The sequence below is a fragment of the Rhinolophus ferrumequinum genome, chromosome X, assembly GCF_004115265.2.
Source record: "Rhinolophus ferrumequinum isolate MPI-CBG mRhiFer1 chromosome X, mRhiFer1_v1.p, whole genome shotgun sequence".
Taxonomy (NCBI): Eukaryota; Metazoa; Chordata; class Mammalia; order Chiroptera; family Rhinolophidae; genus Rhinolophus; species Rhinolophus ferrumequinum.
In genome coordinates, this window is record NC_046284.1 from 82,411,633 (window position 1) to 82,433,359 (window position 21,727).

The window sequence follows — 21,727 nt, forward strand, 5'->3', positions numbered from 1 at the left end:
TCTATGATGTTCATGAATTGCTATTAATATTTTTAGGTGAGTTAATGGTATTGGGTTTTATTTTTAAACAATCCTATCTTTTTTTTTTCTTTAAAGTTTATTGGGGTGACAATTGTTAGTAAAATTACATAGATTTCAGATGTACAATTCTGTATTACATCATCTATAAATCCCATTGTGTGTTCACCACCCAGAGTCAGTTCTCCTTCCATCCTCATATATTTGATCCCCCTTATCCTCATCTCCCACCCCCCACCCCCTTACCCTCTGGTGACCACTAAACTATTGTCTGTGAGTTTTTGTTTCTCATTTGTTTGTCTTGTTCTTTTGTTGTTTTTGGTTTATATGCCACATATCAGTGAAATCATATGGTTCTCTGCTTTTTCTGTCTGACTCATTTCGCTTAGCATTATACTCTCAAGATCCATCCATGTTGTCACAAATGGTCCTGTATCATCTTTTCTTACCGCCCAATAGTATTCCATCGTGTATATATACCACAGCTTCTTTATCCATTCATCTATCGAAGGACATTTTGGTTGTTTCCATGTCTTGGCCATCGTAAATAAAGCTGCAATGAACATTGGAGCACACGTGTCTTTATGGATAAATGTTTTCAGATTTTTTGGGTAGTTACCCAGGAGAGGGATTGATGGGTCATATGGTAATTCTGTTCGTAATTTTTTGAGGAACCTCCACACTGCCTTCCATAGTGGCTGCACCAGTCTGCATTCCCACCAACAGTGTATGAGGGTTCCTTTTTCTCCACAGCCTCTCCAACACTTGTTACTATTTGTCTTGTTGATGATAGCCATTCTGACTGGGGTGAGGTGATATCTCATTGTGGTTTTTATTTGCATTTCTCTGATGATTAGTGATGTTGAGCATTTTTTCATATGTCTATTTGCCATTTGTATGTCCTCTTTGGAGAAATGTCTCTTCAGGTCCTCTGCCCATTTTTCAATTGGGTTGTTTGTTTTTTTGTTGTTGAGTTGCATGAGTTTCTTGTATATTTTGGATATTAGCCCCTTATCGGAGGCACTGTTTGCAAAAATCTTCTCCCATTCAGTTGGTTGCCTCTTTATTTTGTTGGTGGTTTCTTTTGCTGTGCAGAAGCTTTTAAGTTTGATACAGTCCCATTCATTTATTTTAGCTTTTACTTCCCTTGCCTTTGGAGTCAAATTCATAAAAGGCTCTTTGAACCCAAGGTCCATAAGTTTAGTACCTATGTTTTCTTCTATGCAGTTTATTGTTTCATGTCTTATGCTTAGGTTTTTGATCCATTTTGAATTAATTTTGGTACATGGTGACAGATAGCAGTCCAGTTTCATTCTTTTGCATGTAGCTTTCCAAGTCTGCCAGCATCGTTTATTGAAATAGGCTGTCTTTTCTCCATTGTATGTTTTTTGCTTCTTTGTCAAAAACTATCTGTCCATATTTATGTGGTTTTATTTCTGGGTTCTCAATTCTATTCCGTTGATCTATCCTGTCTTTTACAGCAGTGGTTCTCAGTGGAGGTGGGGTGGATTTTGCATCCCTAGGGGACATTTGGTAATGTCTGGAGATACTCTTGTCACACCCACTTGTCACAACTGGGGCAAAGGTACTACTGGCATCTAGTGGGGAGACGCCGGCGATGCTGCAAAATACTGTGCGGTGCACAGGAGGACCCCACGGCAGCCAGTCATCTGGCCCAATGTCAGTAGTGCTGAGATTCAGAAACCCTGTTTTAAAGATTCATAGTGAAGTATTTATGGATGAAATATGTCTGAGATTGGTTTTAAAAGACTTGAATATAGAAAGGAATTGGATATAGATGTATTTGCCATGAATTGATAAATATTAAAGCTGGGTAATAGGTGCATGGGAGATCATTACATCCTCTGCATTTTTGTATATGTTTGAAAATTTACGTAAAGTTAACAAAAGAAAAGCAATCAAGACCACTAGTTCAGGTGCTGTTAGCTCCGTCAATTTTGATGAAGTTCCCTGTCAGCCTTTCACGAGTTGGTTTTAGCAGCTCTTAATGATCATTGCCTAGGTCCCTTAATGGTTTCAAAATGGTAATTTTCTAATGCTTTCACTCCTCCTCCCCTTAGTAATTGGATATTTAAAAAGAACTTGCTCGCAGCAACTGTTTAGCTGCCTTGAAATACAGTTCCTATAGAGAAGGTAGGATACTTTATTCTTTTCCTTTATTTACCAGCTTTTAGAATGAGTTGGTTGTCTTTGTAATCTTTGAAGGTGACCAGCGAGGTTTTGAAATTTGTTGCTATTATAAGCATAAGTGTTTAAACGTATTTTGATCTGTTTCAGTCTTTTGGAGTCATTTTCCTTTTTTTTTTTTTTTTTTTTTTTAAGATTTTTATTGGGGAAGGGGAACAGGACTTTATTGGGGAACAGTGTGTACTTCCAGGCCTTTTTTCCAAGTCAAGTTGTTGTCCTTTCAATCTTAGTTGTGGAGGGTGCCATTCAGCTTCAAGTTGTTGTCCTTTCAGTCTTAGTTGTAGAGGGCGCAGCTCAGTTCCAGGTCCAGTTGCCGTTGTTAGTTGCAGGGGGCGCAGCCCACCATCCCTTGCGGGAGTCGAACTGGTAACCTTGTGGTTGAGAGGACACGCTCCAACCAACTGAGCCATCCGGGAGGCAGCTCAGCTCAAGGTGCCGTGTTCAATTTTAGTTGCAGGGGGCACTGCCCACCATCCCTTGTGGGACTCGAGGAATTGAACTGGCAACCTTGTGGTTGAGAGCCCACTGGCCCATGTGGGAATCGAACCAGCAGCCTTCGGAGTTAGGAGCATGGAGCTCCAACCGCCTGAGCCACCGGGCCTGCCCCTTTTCTTTTTTTTTTAAAGATTTTATTGGGGAAGGGGAACAGGACTTTATTGGGGAACAGTGTGTACTTCCGGGACTTTTTTTCCCCACATCAAGTCGTTGTCCTTTCAATGTTAGCTGTGAAGGGTGCAGCTCAGCTCCAGGTCCAGATGCCGTTGCTAGTTGCAGGGGGCACAGCCCACCATCCCTTGCGGGAGTCCAACCGGCAACCTTGTGGTTGAGAGCAGGCCCTCTAACCAACTGAGCCATCCAGGCATTTTCCTTTTTGATATTTAAATTGTCTCATCCTTGGCCATTGGGAGCCACTTCAAGTTGATTTTTGTTTTTGTTATTTTTAGATTTTTATTATGGAAAATTTCATATGTAAAAGTAAAATATAATGCTATCTCATGTTGCCATCACCAGTTTCAATAGTGATCAGCTCATGGCCAAACTTGTTTTTACGTGCACCCCTGTACACTCCACCCTCCCTTCCCATCCCTAGGTTATTTAAAAATAAATTCTGGACATCATGTCATTTCATTTGTAAATACTTCGGACTAAAAGAGATAATTCTATAAAATATGTAGAATCATTTTCATACCTAAAAAAGCAATAATTCTTTAATATTATGGTTAGTATTCACATTTCCTTGATTGTCTCTCTCTCCCTCCTTTTCCCTCTCCCTCCATCCCTCTTTCTTCTTTCCCCTCTCTCTTTCCTTCCTTCCCTCCCTCCCTCTGTCTCTCTCTCACATGTAATTAACTTGTTTGAATTGGGCGTCAAGTGAGATGAGAGATACAGATAGATGCATGATTGATTGGTACAGCAATTGGTTGATAACTGTCTTAAGTCCCATTTAATCTATAAGATCACCCTCCTTTTTATTTTTCTTTGCTATGTTTTTTGTTGTTGAAGAAATTGGCTCATTTCTCCTGGAGATTTTCTACATTCTGTATTTCATTGATTATATCCTGTGATTTTTTTAAAAAAATCTTTCCCCAGAACAAAGCAAAAAAAGATTTCTGCGATCCCCCATAGCTCTTGTAAGTGGGGAGTTGGATGTGGATCAGTGCTGCTCAGTAGAGATACTACTACCCACGTGTGTAATTTTAAAAAGGTGAAATTAATTTTAATGCTACATTTTGTTTAACTCAGTACATCCAAAAGAGTTTCTGTTTCAGTGTGTAAGCAATCTAAAAATTACTGATGAGATATTTGACAGTCTCTTTTTGTAGTAAGTCTTCAAAATCCAGTGTATTTTACGCTTACAGCATATCTCAATTTGGATGCTAACTTTTCCTCAGAAATACTTGATCTGTATTTAGATAACCTAAAATTTACAATTGAAAAAGCAGAACCATGTACCCAAGTTGTTCCAAATATACTTAAAAGTTTTCCAGTAACTGAATTGAATATCAGTTTTGAAAGTTAAATTAACCAAAATTCAATAAAATTAAAACTTTCGTTCCTCAGATGCACTAATTGCATTTTTCGTGCTCCATAGTCACATGTGGCTAATAACTACCTTATTGGACAGCTCATATGTGGAGGTTTGATTAGATTCAAGTTTTGGGGTATGTTTTGGTGAAGACTGCTTCATAAGTAGCACTGTGACTTCCATTGGGAGGTTTATAATGTCTGGTTGTGTGGCCTTTTCTGTGTAGTTTCCAGGCGTGGTGATCATTACCTAGGTCCATAAATTCATCCGGGGTTGCAAAATGGTGATCTTTTTATTCTATCATTTCTTTTTTGTGTATTAGCTGGAATACCAGAGGTTTCCTCTCATCAATTCTTTGGTTACCCTGAAGTACAATTTGTATAGAAGAGCCAGGATATATATGCTTCATTCTTTCCCTTGATTTACCATTTTATAAAATAATGAATTGTTTCTTTGGCATTCTCAAGATTTGCCCACTGAGTTGTTTGCAAATCATTATGAACTTACGGGTTTAAACACGTTTGGTGTGTTGTACTCTGCGGTGGTTATTATCCTTATTGATCAAGTTGTCGCATTTTTGGCCAGTGGGAACTTGTTTAAGTTGGCTTCTGAATCATTTTTTAAAATTAAATTTATTGGGGTAACATTGGTTAATAACATATAATTTTCATGTGTGCAAGATTATAATTGGATGTCTGTGTACCGTTGTATGCTCTGCACCCGAAGTTTAGTTTCCTTCTGTTACCATATATTTGACCCCCTTTACTCACTTCTCCCTCCTCTCACCATCTTTCCCCTCTGGTAACCACCATTCTATTGTCTCTATCTATGAGTTTATTTTTGTTTGTTTTGTTTGTTACTTTTTGTTTTATATTCCACATATGAGTGAAATTCATTTTTTTTCCTCTTCCATCTGATTTATTTCACTTAGCGTAATACCCTCCAGATCCATTCATGTTGGCACAAATGGCACTATTTCATCTTTTTTATGGCTGAGTAGTATTTCATTGTATATATGTGCCACGTCTTCTTTATCTGATCATCTGTCAAAGAACACTTAGGTTGTTTCCATGTCCTGGCCATTATAAATAATGCCACAATGAACAAAGGGATACCTATATCTTTACGAATAAGTGTTTTCATATTTTTCTTTTTTTAAATTATTTTTTGTTAAATTTATTGGGGTGACATTGGTTAGTAAAATTATATAGGTGTCAGGTGTACATTTGTATAATACATCACCATATATTTGACCCCATTTACCCTCCTCTACTACCCCTCTTCTCCCCTTACTCTCTGGTAACCACTAAACTATTGTCCGTGTCTAAGAGGTTTTGTTTGTTTGTTTGTCTTGTTCCTTTGTTGCTTTCAGTTTTATATCCCACATATGAGTAAAGTCATATGGTTCTTGACTTTTTCTGTCTGACTTATTTCGCTTAGAATGGTAATCTTGAAGTCCATTCATGTCGCAAATGGCAATATTTCGTCTTTTCTTATGGCCAAGTAGTTCCATTCCATTGTGTATATATACCACAACTTCTTTATCCATTCATCTATCTAAGGACGCTTTGGTTGTTTCCATGTCTTGGCCACCATAAATAAAGCTGCAATGAACATTGGAGCACACGTGTCTTTATGTGTAGATGTTTTCAGATGTTTTGGGTAGATACCCAGGAGAGGGATTGCTGGGTCATATGGTAATTCTGTTCGTAATTTTTTGAGGAACCTCCACACTGCCTTCCATAGTGGCTGCACCAGTCTGCATTCCCACCAACAGTGTATGAGGGTTCCTTTTTCTCCACAGCCTCTCCAACACTTGTTACTATTTGTCTTGTTGATGATAGCCATTCTGACTGGGGTGAGGTGACATCTCATTGTGATTTTTATTTGCATTTCTTTGATGATTAGTGATGTTGAGCATTTTTTCAGATGTCTATTTGTCATTTGTGTGTCCTCTTTGGAGAAATGTCTCTTCAGGTCATCTGCCAATTTTTCAATGGGGTTGTTTGTTTTCTTGTTGTTGAGTTTCATGAGTTCCTCTTATATTTTGGATATTAGCCCCTTATCGGAGGCACTGTTTGCAAAAATCTTCTCCCATTCAGTTGGTTGCCTCTTTATTTTGTTGATGGTTTCTTTTGCTGTGCAGAAGCTTTTAAGTTTGATATAGTCCCATTCGTTTATTTTAGCTTTTACTTCCCTTGCCTTTGGAGTCAAATTAATAAAACCCTCTTTGAATCCCAGGTCCATAAGTTTAGTACCTATGTTTTCTTCCGTGTGGTTTATTGTTGCAGGTCTTATGTTTAAGGTCTTTAATCCATTTTGAGTTAATTTTGGTGTATGGCAACATATAGCAGTCTAGTTTTCATTCTTTTGCATGTGGCTTTTCATTTTATTGCATGTGGCTCTGAATCATTTTGACAGAACTCTTGTAGTCTTTTGTATCTTCTTTGCTTTCTGGTATGTCCAGGCTCATCCTCTACATGTCCCATGCCAAGACCTAGAATTAGCCATTTCTCCTAGAAGGTCTGACTTCTTTTAGTGAGAAATGCTATTATTTAGTGATTACCAAGGCGATGCCTGTGGGTGGTCAACATCTGCCTAAGTCGGGAGTAGGAGCTGGGCATGAGTGATAAAAAGCTCAGAACAAACCATCTGGACACTGGAGTGCTCATGACTGCTGGGCTGCTTGGTGCTTCTAGAACTTTTCAGTAGACTAGGCTAAGAAATGCATTTTTTTCACTTTGAGGGAAAATGTATTATGATTTTGTATTGATACTTCCAATTGAAATTGTAATTCTCACAGTTTAACATCATTGATTTTATATTTGAGTCTCCAGTTATTCTTGCTAAAAATCTTGGTTCCTAGCAGCACTAACATAGTAATGTATTTACTTTATGCTATTCTGTATAGAATAGTCTGAAAATCACAATTAGATATCATTGGTAACAATTTAATTATTGAATGCTGTTTAAGATTTCCTTGAGGTTCTTTTTGTCGTTAAGGTAATGGCTCATTGGCCATGTACAGTCGTGTTTCCTATGTTTTAAAGTAATTTGAAAAATTTCTTATGTTTAACCAGCTTAATGTTTACAGTCAGCTTTCTTTGTTTCCAGTTTTTAAGGGATTGCTTTTTTTAGCATTTTGACTTTTTCCAACTTTAATTTTGAAAATGTTCAAACTTATAGAAAAATTTAAAGAATAGTATAGTGAACATCCACGTGTCTTTCACCTTAGATTCACCAATGCATATTTTGCCAGTGTGCTTTCTCTCTCATCTCGATTCCCTCCTTCCCTACCTCCCTCCCTCTGCACTATACTTTTTTGTTTTTGCTGAGCCATTTGAAGGAAGTTGTAGACTTCGATTCTAAATACTTCAGAATGCTGAGAACAAGGGATTCTCCTCTATAACCACAATTGCATATTACACCTAAGAAAATTAATAGTAATTTCACATCTAGTGTTCTGCCCATATTCAAATTTCCCTAGTTGTTCCAAAAGTGTCTTTTATAGTTTTTTTTGTTTTTTTAAAACTATGATCCAACCAAAATTCACATATTGCTTCTGGTTGTCCTGTCTCTTTAGTTTCCTTTCATTATTGTTTAACTTGTTCTTCCTGTAAATTGGAAGTTTGACCTAGCCTGGAGGCTTGATGGATTAGGGTTAACTAATTGTTTGACAAGAACATGTCATTGGCAATGCTGTGTACCTTTTATCGTGTTACCCAGGAGGCATAGAATGTCAGCATGTCCTGTATTTGTGATGCTAAGTTTGATCCTCAGTTAACGTATCAGTTGCCAGATCTCAACACTAAACATTTTCTCCTTTGTGAGTAATCTTTAGGGTAATTCTTGGGCATCTTGTGACTGTCTTGTTCCCCAACAATTTTTTTACCCAGTGTTTTTCACATTTTGATTTCATTTAAAATTATGTAAAATCTTTATATGGTTCTAAAAACCAAAAGTATAGTACAAGGTACATGAAGAGAAGTTTAGCTTCCTTTCCTGTCCCCTTTACCTCCCTTCCTCCAGGCATAACCATTTTAGGTAGTTTGTGGTTTATCCTTTTTTCCGCTGTACTTTTCAAATGCCAATATATTTGTATGCAAATATGTTCATATTCCCTCTCTCAGATAAAAGATAGCATTGTATTGTATGCTTTTCACATTTTGTTACAGCATATCCTGAGGACCACTTTATAGCAGTATAGAGAGATCAGAAGGGCTTTTCTAACATGCATATACGTTCACGTTCTTCCTGTGCTTGAAGGCGTTCAGTGATGTCTCACCTCCCATAGGATAGAGTCCAAACCTCTTACAAGACCTGAAAGGCCCTTCGTCATCAGGCTGCCTTGTCTCTCCCCCCAGCACCCGTGCGTGTGCACACACACGTACACACAGTTGCTACTATTGCCATATTGAGTTGCCTTTTTTGTGTGTATGTGGGGGCTTTTGGAGTTTATTTGAATTGCTTTGAATTCCTTGAATGAACCATGAGCAAACCCCTGATTTTGCGTATGATGCTCAGTCTGCTGCCTAGAAGACTGTTCCTGCTCCGTCGTCACCTTTCATCCCGGAGGCCTGCGCTTAAACACGTTCTAGAAGCCTTCCCGAGCCCCGGACTCTGAGTTAGGCGCCCTTGTGTGCTCGCCTGCCATGTGTGTTTAGCACTGTCGTGGTATCACCATACAGTGTTCTCATTATTTGCTTATATGCATTCCTCTGTTAGTCTGTGAGCTCTGTGAGCACAGGAACCATGGTTCACAGGACCTGGGGGCCCCAAGGCCCCCATTCAGTGAATAGTTATTGACTAGAAGTGGCAGAAAGGCACAAGCCCAGACATGCATTGCCATATCCATGAAACCTAAAACCAAACTCAACTGGGATTTGCTCAGATACAGTGATCGGGACAGCAAACGTGAGTTGCCTTACTCATTGTGGAGTGTAGACCAGTCTGTGTGGGAGCTTCTAGGTCACCCTGGGGTGACGCTGGCTCGTGGCCTGGGCTGAGAGCCAGAGAAGGGCACCACCAGCTGCTCCTCCTGAGAGACGGAGAGGTTGACAGAGCCTGGGGGAAGGGCTCGAGATGGGAAAGCAGGGTCAGCCTGTTATTTCCAGGGCTGGTGCGAATGGTTTCTATGGGAGGAACCGAGCTGGGGAAGAACCTGCCTTCCACATGGGAACAGGCCCCCAGGCCCCATGCGATCAAGCAGCTCTGGGGGCCTGGGCTCAGGGGCCTGGCCCTTCTTGCTATTGCTGTGCCTTGGCTTTACAGGATGCCCAGGCTGAGGAGGAGATCAAGCAGGAGATGAACACACTGCAGCAGAAGCTGAACGAGCAGCAGAGTGTGCTGCAGCGCATTGCTGCCCCCAACATGAAGGCCATGGAAAAGCTAGAGAGTGTCCGAGACAAGTTCCAGGAGACCTCAGATGGTAGGACTTTCCCCTTTCATTTGGGCCTGAGATGAAGACAGGAGGCTGGAGTGTGTCGGGCCTGTCAGGTGCATCACAGCAGCTCCCGTTTTCACGTGCTTTCTTGAAAGTCCCAAGAAGCCTGAACAGTAGGGGTTATCACACGTGTTTTATAGAATGGAAGACTGCTGAGGTTCAGAGAGAGTGAATGACCTGCCCAAGGTCACACAGCTGGTTGCTGGTAGAGCCCAGGGGAGAATCCGTGTTTCTGTGGCTCCAAACCCGTGTTTCTTCACACTATGTGGCTGGCCCACTGGATACAGGAGGTGGCGGACCGTCCTCCTGGGACCCTCCCCAGGCGTTCCTCTCCCTCTCTGGGATGTCCCTGCTCTGTGGATTGTCATTTGCAGGCCATTCTTGCCAGAGCATGGTCCTCAGCCTTGGCAGAACCCGGGCACTGAGGGGTAACCTCTCTCTTTCTCGTGGCAGAGTTTGAGGCGGCCCGAAAGCGAGCCAAGAAGGCCAAGCAGGCCTTCGAGCAGATCAAGAAGGAGCGCTTTGACCGCTTCAATGCTTGTTTTGAGTCTGTGGCCACTAACATTGACGAAATCTACAAGGCCCTGTCCCGCAACAGCAGTGCCCAGGTAGGCGGGGGCCCCTCACCCATCCAGCTCCTACCATCCTCAGTTGCCTTTCCCTCTAGGCTCCCTGCCCCCATCCCCGTCCAGACCGAGACCCAGATCCATCTGCCTCCCCGCTAGGCGTTCCTGGGCCCTGAAAACCCTGAGGAGCCCTACTTGGATGGCATCAACTACAACTGCGTGGCCCCTGGCAAACGCTTCCGGCCTATGGACAACTTGTCAGGGGGAGAGAAAACAGTGGCAGCTCTGGCCCTGCTCTTTGCCATCCACAGGTAAGGCTGTGGCCCCCAGGGCAGGTGGCAGAGAGACTGAACTGAGTCTCTCGGGGGCCCGAGGATGTGCAGAGGTCTGCAGAGGTGAAGATGGTCTGCTGGAATCTGGATTGTACCCCTGGTTCCCTGCCTACTACAGCACATTTGCCCTTGCTGTCCTAGACCCGTGTTCCCCATCCACCCTTCTCCACGCAGCGCGCCCTCCCTCACTGGCTCCCGCAGGTACTCAGGCCTACCACCAGGCTTTCGCTGCCGTGGTTGCTGGCTACTCAGCCCTTTCCATGCAAATCTAGCTTGATTGGCACCTCCTGCCCCTTTACGTCTCGTTCTCCTCCTGTTCTCTAGGAAACCTGCTTTAACCACCGGCCTACTCTGCCCTGCCCCTCCTAAATGCCAGTCGCACTGAACCTGACCCCCCACAACTTAGTGCTTAATTGTATAGTATCATTCAGCGAACATTTGTTGAGGGCTGCTCTGTACCAGACCCTGTTAGGGGGTTAGAGACACAGATGAGTCAGACATGCTCTCTGTCCTCAAGGAGCTCATGGTCTAGTGGAAGCCAGATGTGCAAACAGACAGTGAGCTGAGTGTTAGGACGGGTGAGGGTGGATGCTGTGGATGCACAGAGGTGGGACACCACCCAGTGGGCGGAGGGTGTGGGTGAGCAGCTAACGCTCGAGCAGGAAATGCACGCAATGAGGAGAAGGTGGCCAGGAAGACCAGTAGGCATTTCAGAGAGAGGGCACAGTACGCGTACAGGCAGCGGCACACCACGTAGCCTGCTTGGTGTGGCCAGAGCCTGGCACACCTTATCTCCCCAGCCAGCTGGGAAGCTCCGGAGAGGACCATGTCTTCTGGTTCTGCAGGCGCCGGGAGCACAGGGCTGATGCAGAGGAGAGCTCAGTTGGTCTATAGGCCTTTAGAGGCTCAGGGAACGTGAAGGCCTGGGTTTTTAAGTCTCTGAAGAAGTGGAGGGGAAGCGCGCCTGTGTGGTGGGCCCGGGGGCTGTCCCACCACACCCCTGCCCCAGCAGTGTGATCTCACTCACTGGTTCCCTCCCAGCTACAAGCCAGCCCCGTTCTTCGTCCTGGATGAGATTGATGCTGCGCTGGATAACACCAACATTGGCAAGGTGGGTGCAAGGAAAGCGGGGCCCGGGAAGGAGGCCCCTAGGTTGGGGCTGGATTTCAGCGAGCGACTCCTGAGTGTGCCCTCGCTGTTCCTGCTCCTGTTCTCTGTGCCTGGGAGCCTGGGCCCAGGGTCATCCACGCCGTGCTAGTGAGTGACCTTCTCGCACTGTGTCTTCCCCGTGCCCTCCACCTCCCACCCCACCCCGCTGCCTCTGGTTCTGACTGGAAAACACAAGGCAGTGTTGGGGCTTCAGCCCCGCTGAGTGCCTGCGGCCCTCCCACAGGTGGCCAACTACATCAAGGAGCAGTCGGCTTGCAACTTCCAGGCCATCGTCATCTCTCTCAAGGAGGAGTTCTACACCAAGGCTGAGAGTCTCATTGGCGTCTACCCGGAGGTAGGGCGGGCTCGGCTCAGACGCCAGCCCCACTCCCTGCCAGGCGCCCCAAGGCAGGAAGGAAAGGCCGCAGTGGAGGGGCTGGCGGCAGGGGGGCAGAGACTTAGGTCCTGCACGGCCATCTGGGCTTGTTGGAACCCTGCCCTGGAGGCTTAGGCAGCCCGGCCGGACAGGGCCGTTGCATTGGGGACAGGCGGAAAGGCCAAGCAGAAGCAGCCAGACAGCAGAGAAAGGAGGAGAGTGCGGAGGTAGGCAGGGAGAGAAGGTACACAGGACGGCGTGCATTCGTCTCGCACCCAGAGAGAAGCATTGCGTGGCCTTTGGGCAGCTGTGGAAGGAGGAGGGTTTGAGGCCCCCACCCCTGGGATGCTAGAGGCCTCTTACTCTCTGCTCACAGTTTCCTTTTTCTTTTTCTCCCTCCATCCAGCAAGGGGACTGTGTGATCAGCAAAGTCCTGACCTTCGACCTTACCAAGTACCCAGATGCCAACCCCAACCCCAACGAGCAGTAGCAGCAGTTCTGCCCTCGTGCGCTGTCTGGATCCCTAAGCTGCCCCTCTTCCAATCTCTGGATATTTGGCTGCCAACCTTCCCCTACCTCATGTCCCTGTTTGCTGTAGTCATGGGATTTCGGCACTGCTATCAGCATGAAGAGGAACAGAGGTGATGTTAGGTCTGGAGCAAAAACCCCTGAGCTACCGGGAGTGAGCATCCTGGCCTCTGGAAGGAGGTGCGAGGCTGAGCTGAACTGAACTGAGCTGGACAGGGCCATCTGCCCATCCCCCTCTCCTCCCTCCTAGTCCCCCCCAATATCTACCCGTAACCATGGGTCTATGAGGCCCCTTGCATTTTGCTTGTGTGTGGGTGTGTGTATGTGTGCGTCCGCATGTGTGCATGTGGGAGTGTTTGTGAAATAATGAAGATATTGGAGACCCATTTTAGAAGGAGACTGGGCTGAATTTGACTCCAAGAGCTTAGTGTGACAGCACCCCAGAGCTGGGCAAAGGTTTTCAGGACCTCATAGGCGTCAGGCAGTCACATGGAACTGCCCTCATTCACTCATTTGTGTTTTTATTTATTTGTGTATTCATCAGACACACTCAATGCCCTCTGTTTGTCAGGCTCTTTGCTAGGAATACAGAACTGAATGAGACGTGATCCCTCCTACTAAGGAGGTGCGGTGGGTTTCGGGGTCCTTGTGGCAGCTGGATCACGTGTATAGGCACTTTGAATTTCAGGAGGAGGATCACCTCCGGGCGTCCTGGAGACGGTCGCATTTGAGCTGGACCTCGAGAAACTGGCAGGATTTGGTCAGGCACTAGGAGCAGAGCCCGGGTTCTGGGGACAGATCCTTGCGGGTTTTAGTCCCATTTTTTTTTTAATCACTCACCAATTAGACCTTTCTGTGCCTCAGTTTCCTCATCTATGAAATGGGGCTAGTAGTAAGACCTGCCTCAGGATTTAATACTGTCAAGCTCCTCGCTGGAGGCCTTATCCCTGCTTGGAGTCCACTAGGTGCCAACCCCTCAGAATACCGCCTTCTCATGCCTGGACCCCTGAGGGCTTCTGATCCCGGTTGTCGGGGACTAAAGGAGCCTCCGAATCTGGGAGCTGCTGAATGTGCTGGCTACTGGGAAAGTTCCAGAGCACTGGTGGGGTTTACCTGGTAAGCGGAGGGTCTCAGGAAACCTGTAGCGTTTATCATGTGATAACTGGGTGCCCGAGCCCCAATGTGAGTTGTGAGGAAGTGGGGGAGAGGTAGCCTGGGTCATACCCCGGCCAGTGACACGTGACATTCCTTTGGGGAACTAACCATATCAGCTGCAGAGACTGTGCCGAGACAGCACAGCCTGCTTCCATGGGGTCAGCCTTTGCTCGTTCACAGACACCGTCACACCATTACCTTGTCCCAATCCATACACTGCATTTTTCTTTCTTAAAAGTCAAATCAGTACTAACTACCCAAGTAATGCACGAATTCATTCTTTTTAAGAAATTAGACTATTAGAAATAAAGCTAGCCTCGTGCAACTACCATTCCCCCCACCCTTAACTGCTATTCTCTTTATTGTACACCTATCTAGACTTTGTTTTAAGATTGACATATATGAATACATTGGAAATGTTATTGTGTTTAATGCAAATGGCACATGAAACTGTTCTGCAGTTTGCTTTCTTTAAAGTTGTTGAGACGTGTGCATGTTGCTAGTAGATTCAGGTCATCCTTTTGTAATTGCTGTGTAGATTGCCGTCATGTGACTACCGTATTTACTTACCCATCTCTCTTGGAATAGTAAGACTATTTTGCTATTACAAAATACCACATAGGAGCATCGCGCGTGTGTGTAGGTATATGAAAATTTGCCTATGATTGATTCCTAGAAGTTGAGTTGCAGTCATAGACTATTTATATTTTTGTTTTTAATAGATGTTTCCAAATTGCCCTCCTGTACTATTTACTCAATATCTTTCTGAGGTTGTCTTAGGTCTAACATTGTTACCTATTTCAGTTTCATCCTAAGTAGTGATATCTGTGAAATCACGGGTTTGATGTGTTATGTTTTTTGTAATGCATATTAAAAGGCATAACTATCAAAACAAAACAAAATGCATCTGTGTTGAACTAAAGAAGGCCCCTACCACCGGTGCGGGACTGTGTGCTGTAGTTTGGGAAGTACTGGCATATGTGGGAGAGCACAATTTGGGAGTCACCCTGGTTCCAGCACCAGCTATAGAAACGAGCCCATTACTTCACCTCCTTGAGCCCCGGTTTCCTCACGTAGGACAGGAGATAATAGCGGCCTACCTTGCAGCAGTGTGGGGAGGACGAAAGGAAATATGCCTGAAGCAAATGAGTTGGCACCTACATAATCACAGGCCTTTAAAGGTATTGACTGCTATTCTCCCCATTTACAGATGAGCAGACAGGCCCAGGAAGGTTAAGTGACCCAGCCGTGAGGTAGAAGTGAGGGTTTGAACCTGGGCTCTCCGATTCAGTCTTGGGCTTTCTCCACTGTGAGGCTGGTTAGCAACCTTGACTGGGCACTGGAATCACTTGTAAAGCTTTTTCCTTTTAAAAAAATCAAAGCAATGTATACACTGGTTAGAAAATAAACAGTACAGAAGGGCTTATAATGCAAAGCAGCAGTTTCCTGGTGCACGTCCAAGGGATGTGGCGCTCCTTGCTCTGCTCTCCCTGGAAATCTAATTCAGTAGGTGTGGGTAATAATCTGGATAACTAATTCCTGCTTCACAGGGTGGAAAGGATTACATGAGACGCCTTAGGCTAGGGCCCTGGCCCACAGGAACACCACTACTACGAAGGCCTTAAATCCTGAGGACCGGAGAGGTGACATGGCGTGTCTGAGAATCGAGTGTTTCAGTGGCAGAGCCTAGACTTCAGCTTGAATCCTCTGCGTGCCCAGTGCTTTACCCTTGTGCCGTCCTGCCTGTATCATCACAGGGTGACGTGGCTCCGGGAAGGCTGCGCTCAGAGGAGAGCAGAGCAGAAAGCGTGGTGTGTTTCCAAGAGGAAGCCGGCTCTGACTAGCTTCCTTAGGGGTCACTGGAGGACGCTAGGTTGAATCCCTTATACTCTGGGCCCTGTAGCCTTGTTCTGGGAGTTGAAGAGGACTCCGTGACCGTGTCTACCTGCAATGGGGCAATTCACTCGGGGGGGTCACAGTGTTGGGCACCAGAAACACAAACATGAGTCAAGTCAAGTCTTTATCCTGCCTTCGAGGAGCTCACTCTCCAGTTGCGTAAGCAACTCATAAAACAACTGCTAACCGTACAGTGTGAACAGTGTTCTGAGAGGAGCACAGAAAGAAGAGGGACATCTGGCTTAGGTACAGGTTAAGGGAAAGCATCCTCTAGGATGCTTACCTCTAGGAGGTAGTTTACCTCTAGGAGGCAGTTTACCTCTAGGAGGCAGTTTACCTCTAGGAGGCAGTTTACCTCTAGGAGGCAGTTTACCTCTAGGAGGCAGTTTACCTCTAGGAGGCAGTTTACCTCTAGGAGGCAGTTTACCTCTAGGAGGCAGTTTACCTCTAGGAGGCAGTTTACCTCTAGGAGGCAGTTTACCTCTAGGAGGCAGTTTACCTCTAGGAGGCAGTTTACCTCTAGGAGGCAGTTTACCTCTAGGAGGCAGTTTACCTCTAGGAGGTAACATCTGAGCTGAGTCTTGAGGGACTGGTAGGAATTAGCAAGTTGAGGAAGTGGACGGAGTTTCCAGGTAGTGGAGTTGGTCTGCACAAAGACCTGAAGGCAAGAAACAGCAAAGCAGTTCAGAAACACTGAAGCGTAGGTGTCCTGGGGTGGGGGGAGCAGCAGGAAATGAAGCTGGAGAGATCGGAACCAGATTTGAAGAGGGTCCTAGGAACCTGGCTACAGAGTTCAGATTTATCTCATGGGGCAGTGTGGTTCCCAAACTGGCTACATACCAGAAACACATGGGGCGTCCCAGCCCCAACCTCTAAAAATTCAGTTTCAGTAACTCTGAGGTGGGGCCTCAGAATCGAGTGATATGAAGTTCAGCCCATGACTTCAGGTCACAACCAGGTTTGAGAGCCGTAGCGTGAAGGCTGCGAAGGGGCCATGATGGAATGATTTTGAGCAGGGGAGACTCCGGATCAGATGTGAATTAAAAAAAAAAAAAACCTGTCTGGCCAGCCAGCACGGAAATGGATGGGTTGAGATGCTCATGCTGTATGCTCCCATGCCTGTAGTTTCCCTGCTGTTCAGTTCTCACAGTGTATTGTATATGCTTATTTTGTCTCTGAGTAAGCAGTAAGCACCACAAGGGTGGGCCCAGGGTTATCTGGCTACTGCTATAGTCCCAGCGGAAGCACAGTGCCTGACTTAAAACAGGCACCCAATAAATAGTTTCTGAATGAGTGAATGCATCAATGAATGCATTTGTGAGGGAGAGAAAGAGACGGAGATTAGTTGGGAAACTATTGAAAATATTAAGTTGGTACAAAAGTAATTGCGGTTTAAAAGGTTAAAAATAATTGCAAAACCCGCAATTACTTTTGCACCAACCTACTACCAGGAGGCCTCCTCAAAGGCCAGGGCAGCGGGAGTGGCTTGGAGGTGATAAGGTGTGAGCTGTTACGGGACGGGACTGGATAAGGACGCTGACCGAGGATAGAAGGAGTGCCGGTAACAGCCAAGATTCCTCCCCTGGCCCAGTCATTCCTCATCCATCTGGATCAGAATCTTCTTCCAGACTCCTCAGCAATTGGAATTTCTCCCTCAGGTTAAACATTCTCTGTGCTGTGTGGTCTCCCCCTGCCACCAGCCATTGATTCATTCATCTAGTTCAATAAATCTTGGCTAAGCACCTCCTGTGTGCAGTGAGGCTCTCCCAAGTCAGGACTCAGACTTATCTTTCCTACCTCAGGAGGTATTTTTGAGGGCTCCCCCAGGTAAGACTCACATCCCTTTTGCAGTAACCTAAAGTGAGATGCCCAGATGTCAGACCTGTGAAGGAACTTAGAGACTGCCCAACGCCTTCCTGAAGCCCTCGGAGGGGAAGGAACTTTCCCCAAGGCCCTACTACTGGGAAGTGTTGGAGCCAGAACGGGAACCTGTTTCCTTTCCACATCAGCCCTAGAGCCTTGATCTCCCCCATCGCAGATCAGGACAGGCAGAGGTGGCCAGGGAGGAGGTGGACTTAGGTTGTCCTTGAAGGTCGATACACTGGACAGGCCAAACAAGAAGCTTGCCAGTTGCTTTTTGCCGCTTCTGCTGCGAGGCTGAAGACCATTCTCAGAATCAGTCTGTGGACATTCCAGAAAATGTCAACACCACTGTGAAGTGACGCACAGTTATTTGGAAGGACCCCAGAGGCACCCTGCGGAGGGACTTCGATCGTATCAATGTAGAACTCAGTCTCCTTGGAAAGAAAAGAAGAGGCTCCGGGTTGACAAATGATGGGGAAATAGAAAGGAACCGGCTCCTATCTGTAGTCTCGTACATAATATAATCAAGGATGTAACACTGGGCTTCTGTTACAAGATGAGCTGTGTGTGTGCTCACTTCCTCAGCAACGGCGTTATTCAGGAGAATGGTTCTCCTGTTGAAATGTGAAGTTTCTTGGGTGAAGAACACACCCATGGGGCTCACATGAAATCAGGTGTTGCTTGTTCAGTATCTCAAGCCCAGAAAGATGAGTTAATTTTTGAAGGAAATGATATTGAATTTGTATCAAATTCAGCTACTGTGATTCAACAAGTCACAACAGTTAAAAACAAGGATATCAGAAAAATTTTGGGTGGTACTATGTTTCTGAAAAAGGAACAGTTCAGCAGGCTGATGAATAAGATCTATGTTGTCCAGCTACAGAAACACCAAGATGTCGGGTGATTCCTCAGACTTATTTGTGATATTTTAAAGATGCAAGAAAAGTCACAGATTGACAAAAAAGAAGTTTGCCAATGACATTGCCCTCTTCTGGAAACCTTCAGCAAGCCTGCCATGCCCACAGTCCCTTCTAAGGCATTTCTTAACCCTAAGTGGCCATGCTCTGTACATGTGACCTCATAACCCTGGCCACAGATGGTTAGGTTGGGATAGTATCGGACTCAAGGACAGCCAATCTCTAGGCTGGCCGGAGGCCTGTTAAGTGGACTGATGTAAGAACTCTGCCTGATAGGGACGGTCTGTATCGAATGACCAATGTATGAAACAACCAGATCTTTTTTCAGTGAGGCTGAGTGTGAGGCATTCAGAAGAAATGAACAATTAATTAGAGTTTAGTGAGACAGAAGTGGTAGTGCATGAGGGGTGCCATAAACCAAATAGCAAAAGCAAGGAGAACCCTGCAGAAGCTATGAGACATTTGTAGCATGAGAACGTGGGGCAACAAGATAGCAGAAGCCATGAAGCATGAAGCCAACAATGGGCCAAAAGGACACGGAAGCCATGAAGCGTTTGGAGCCACGATGTAGCAGGAGCCATGAGGAAAGAAACCATGAGACAAAACCCTGAATCTGAGATCCATACGGCAGCAGAAGGCTCAAACAGATAAGATCCATGAGACAGCAGAAGTGAAGACACTGAAAGAGCCACAGGTATCGAACCACGTCTCAGCAAGGCAACAGGCTTCGAAGAGGCAGCAGGAATTACCGTGTTTCCCCAAAAATAAGACCTCGCCGGACCATCGGCTCTAATGCATCTTTTGGAGCAAAAATGAATATAAGACCCAGTCTTAATATAATATAAGACAGGGTCTTTAATATAATAATATAATATAATATAATATAATATAATATAATATAATATAATATAATATAATATAATATAATATAATATAATATAATATAATATAATATAATACTGGGTCTTATATTCATTTTTGCTCCAAAAGACGCATTAGAGCTGATGGTCCGGCTAAGTCTTATTTTCGGGGAAACATGGTACAAGGCAAGCAGAAGACACAACACAGAGAAGCCCCAGACTATTTGGAACTGAAGCCCCAGAAGCCAGGAGGTCCACAAGCTGTGAGGCCCCTAATGCCCTGGGCTAGCGAGGAAGGGAGCAGAGAGAAGGTTGTCAGTAGCAGTAGGAGTATAAATACAGCCAGAAAGAAGTTGAGTCACCATTTTGGGAAACACAAGGGAAGGGATCAACAGATGCCTGCAGCTGAGGGGAGTGACGAGATAAACCAGGCGCTAGAGCTGCTTTGGATCATGAACCATTTTCAAGTTTCTGCTCTTCCGTGAGGCTGCCTGTGTAGCTGTTTTTATCTTCCTTATTTCTCTGGGAATGCTTCAATAAATCTCCATGTCTAACTTGAATATGTCTGTTCTTTGTCATCGAAAAGAGGCTAACACCATGTTGTGCATTTTAGAAGAGCAGGGCAGAAGCTCTTCCAGGTGGGTTTGAACCAAGACACAGAGGTGGAAACTCGACTCACTCTCTTTCCCTCATACTCTCACCGGTACAGGTATTTTTTCATTTACATGTTGGCTTCTTTTTTCATGCATTAATATAAGTACTCATTCACTTGCTCATTTGTTCTTTCCTGTATTTACTCGGTCATCACTTTTCCATCCATTCCTTCAGGAAGCGTCCTGCTGTGTGTCAGGCCCTGCACTGCGTTCTAGGTATAAGATATATTCCCTAGACTCCAGGAATTCACAGTTTAATTGGGAACTCAGATAATAAGCAGATAAGTGCACCAAGTGTGATGGACGATATACGGAAGTCTAGATGAGGCAGAGTGAGAATATAGGACCAATTGGATGGTTCTTCCTGGGGTGGCGTGGGGAGGAGGGAGTATTAAGAAAAGACATTTATAGAGAAGGGGGCACTCGAACTGGGTCTTACAGGAAGAGTTGGTGTTTACCATGTGGAAAGCAGGTAAAGAACATTCCAAGCAGAGAAGCTGCCTAAGTACAGTTATGTGAAGAATGTGAAAATGCATGGGTTTGGGGGAGCCCGCATTGTCCCATGCAGTGGAAGAAGTGGCAGAAGCCAGGCAATCAAGCTTAACTTTGACCCTATAGGCAATGGGAAGCCATAGAACAGTTTGAAGCAGGGGAGTGACAGAGTCAGAGTCGTATTTTAGGAAGATCACTCTGGTAGACAGCTGGGGACATGAAGCATTGACCTAAATAATATACTTGAAGAAAGAACACGTAAGTGTCATCATTTGAGGCGTGAATGAAGACCCTGGAGTCCTAGAGGAGGAAGGAAGAAGTTCTACAAAGAGACTAAGGAAGACTTTGGAGGAGGTGGAATTTGAGCTGAGCCATGAAGAATAGGGAGGATTCCAACTGGCCAAGATAAGGAGTAAGGGCTTTTCAGGCCTGGGAGACATGAAAACAAGCAAGGAGGTGGGTGTAAATATGGCAAGTTTGGGCTCGCAAATATTCCAGTTTGACTGCAGCAGAGCTGCGTTTAAGGGAGAGGCAGGAAGGGAGAGTGAAGTTTTCCCAAAGTTTTCTATGTTCTGCTGCCATTAGGGCTGCAGGGACAAGGGGATTTGCAGGGAGGGGCTTAAGTGGTGGGCAGCAGTGTCCTGTTTCTATGCTTTTACAAATCAATTTGAAATACATGTTCATTTAAAAATGGAAATAAGGCATATACATTATTTAGAAAGCAAATCAATAAAATCAGTGCAAAAGGACATTATGAAAAGCAAGGGTCTACTGCTCCATACATCCCTACTGCCCACTCTACCATTTAATTATTACCAACCACTTTTAGTTATTTCTTCTGATTGTTATATCCATATCTAAATATACGCTATGTGGGCATTTGTCTTTTATCAATTTCAGATATCACCCATTGGTGTCCGGCTATGACAAATGAGGATTTAGATAATTTACACCAAGTTCAGCTCTTGTCCTTCCTGCTTCTCATATAATTTAGTTTCTCTATTAGATACCTTTCTGAACTTAAGTAACACCTTTATTTCTTGTTCCATGAACTAGAGAATATTTCTTGACCAGAACTCTGTTAGATGATATCTTTTACTTTTGCTCTCTTCCCCACCATCAACCTCCCAACTTCTGTCATCTGGTCTTTTATATTGTCAAAATTGATAACACTGAATTCTGTTCTGTAATCACGACTAAGTTTTTTTTGTGTGTTTTTTACCTATAGTTTGATTTTAAAGGTTG

General features: G+C 44.8%; 1 protein-coding gene across 1 annotated transcript in view; it reads left to right on the top strand.

Annotated features, from left to right (window-relative positions):
- The window catches only part of SMC1A (structural maintenance of chromosomes 1A), a 36,418-nt gene extending 21,724 nt beyond the window's left edge, over positions 1–14,694 (top strand). Inside the window, exons 20-25 of the mRNA XM_033104426.1 lie at positions 9,524–9,680; positions 10,149–10,303; positions 10,421–10,572; positions 11,635–11,704; positions 11,987–12,097; positions 12,525–14,694. Of these exons, the coding sequence (XP_032960317.1) occupies positions 9,524–9,680; positions 10,149–10,303; positions 10,421–10,572; positions 11,635–11,704; positions 11,987–12,097; positions 12,525–12,608 (729 nt within the window). The 3' untranslated portion in view covers positions 12,609–14,694. The remainder of the gene's footprint in view (positions 1–9,523; positions 9,681–10,148; positions 10,304–10,420; positions 10,573–11,634; positions 11,705–11,986; positions 12,098–12,524) is intronic.
- Positions 14,695–21,727: the final 7,033 nt, after the last annotated feature.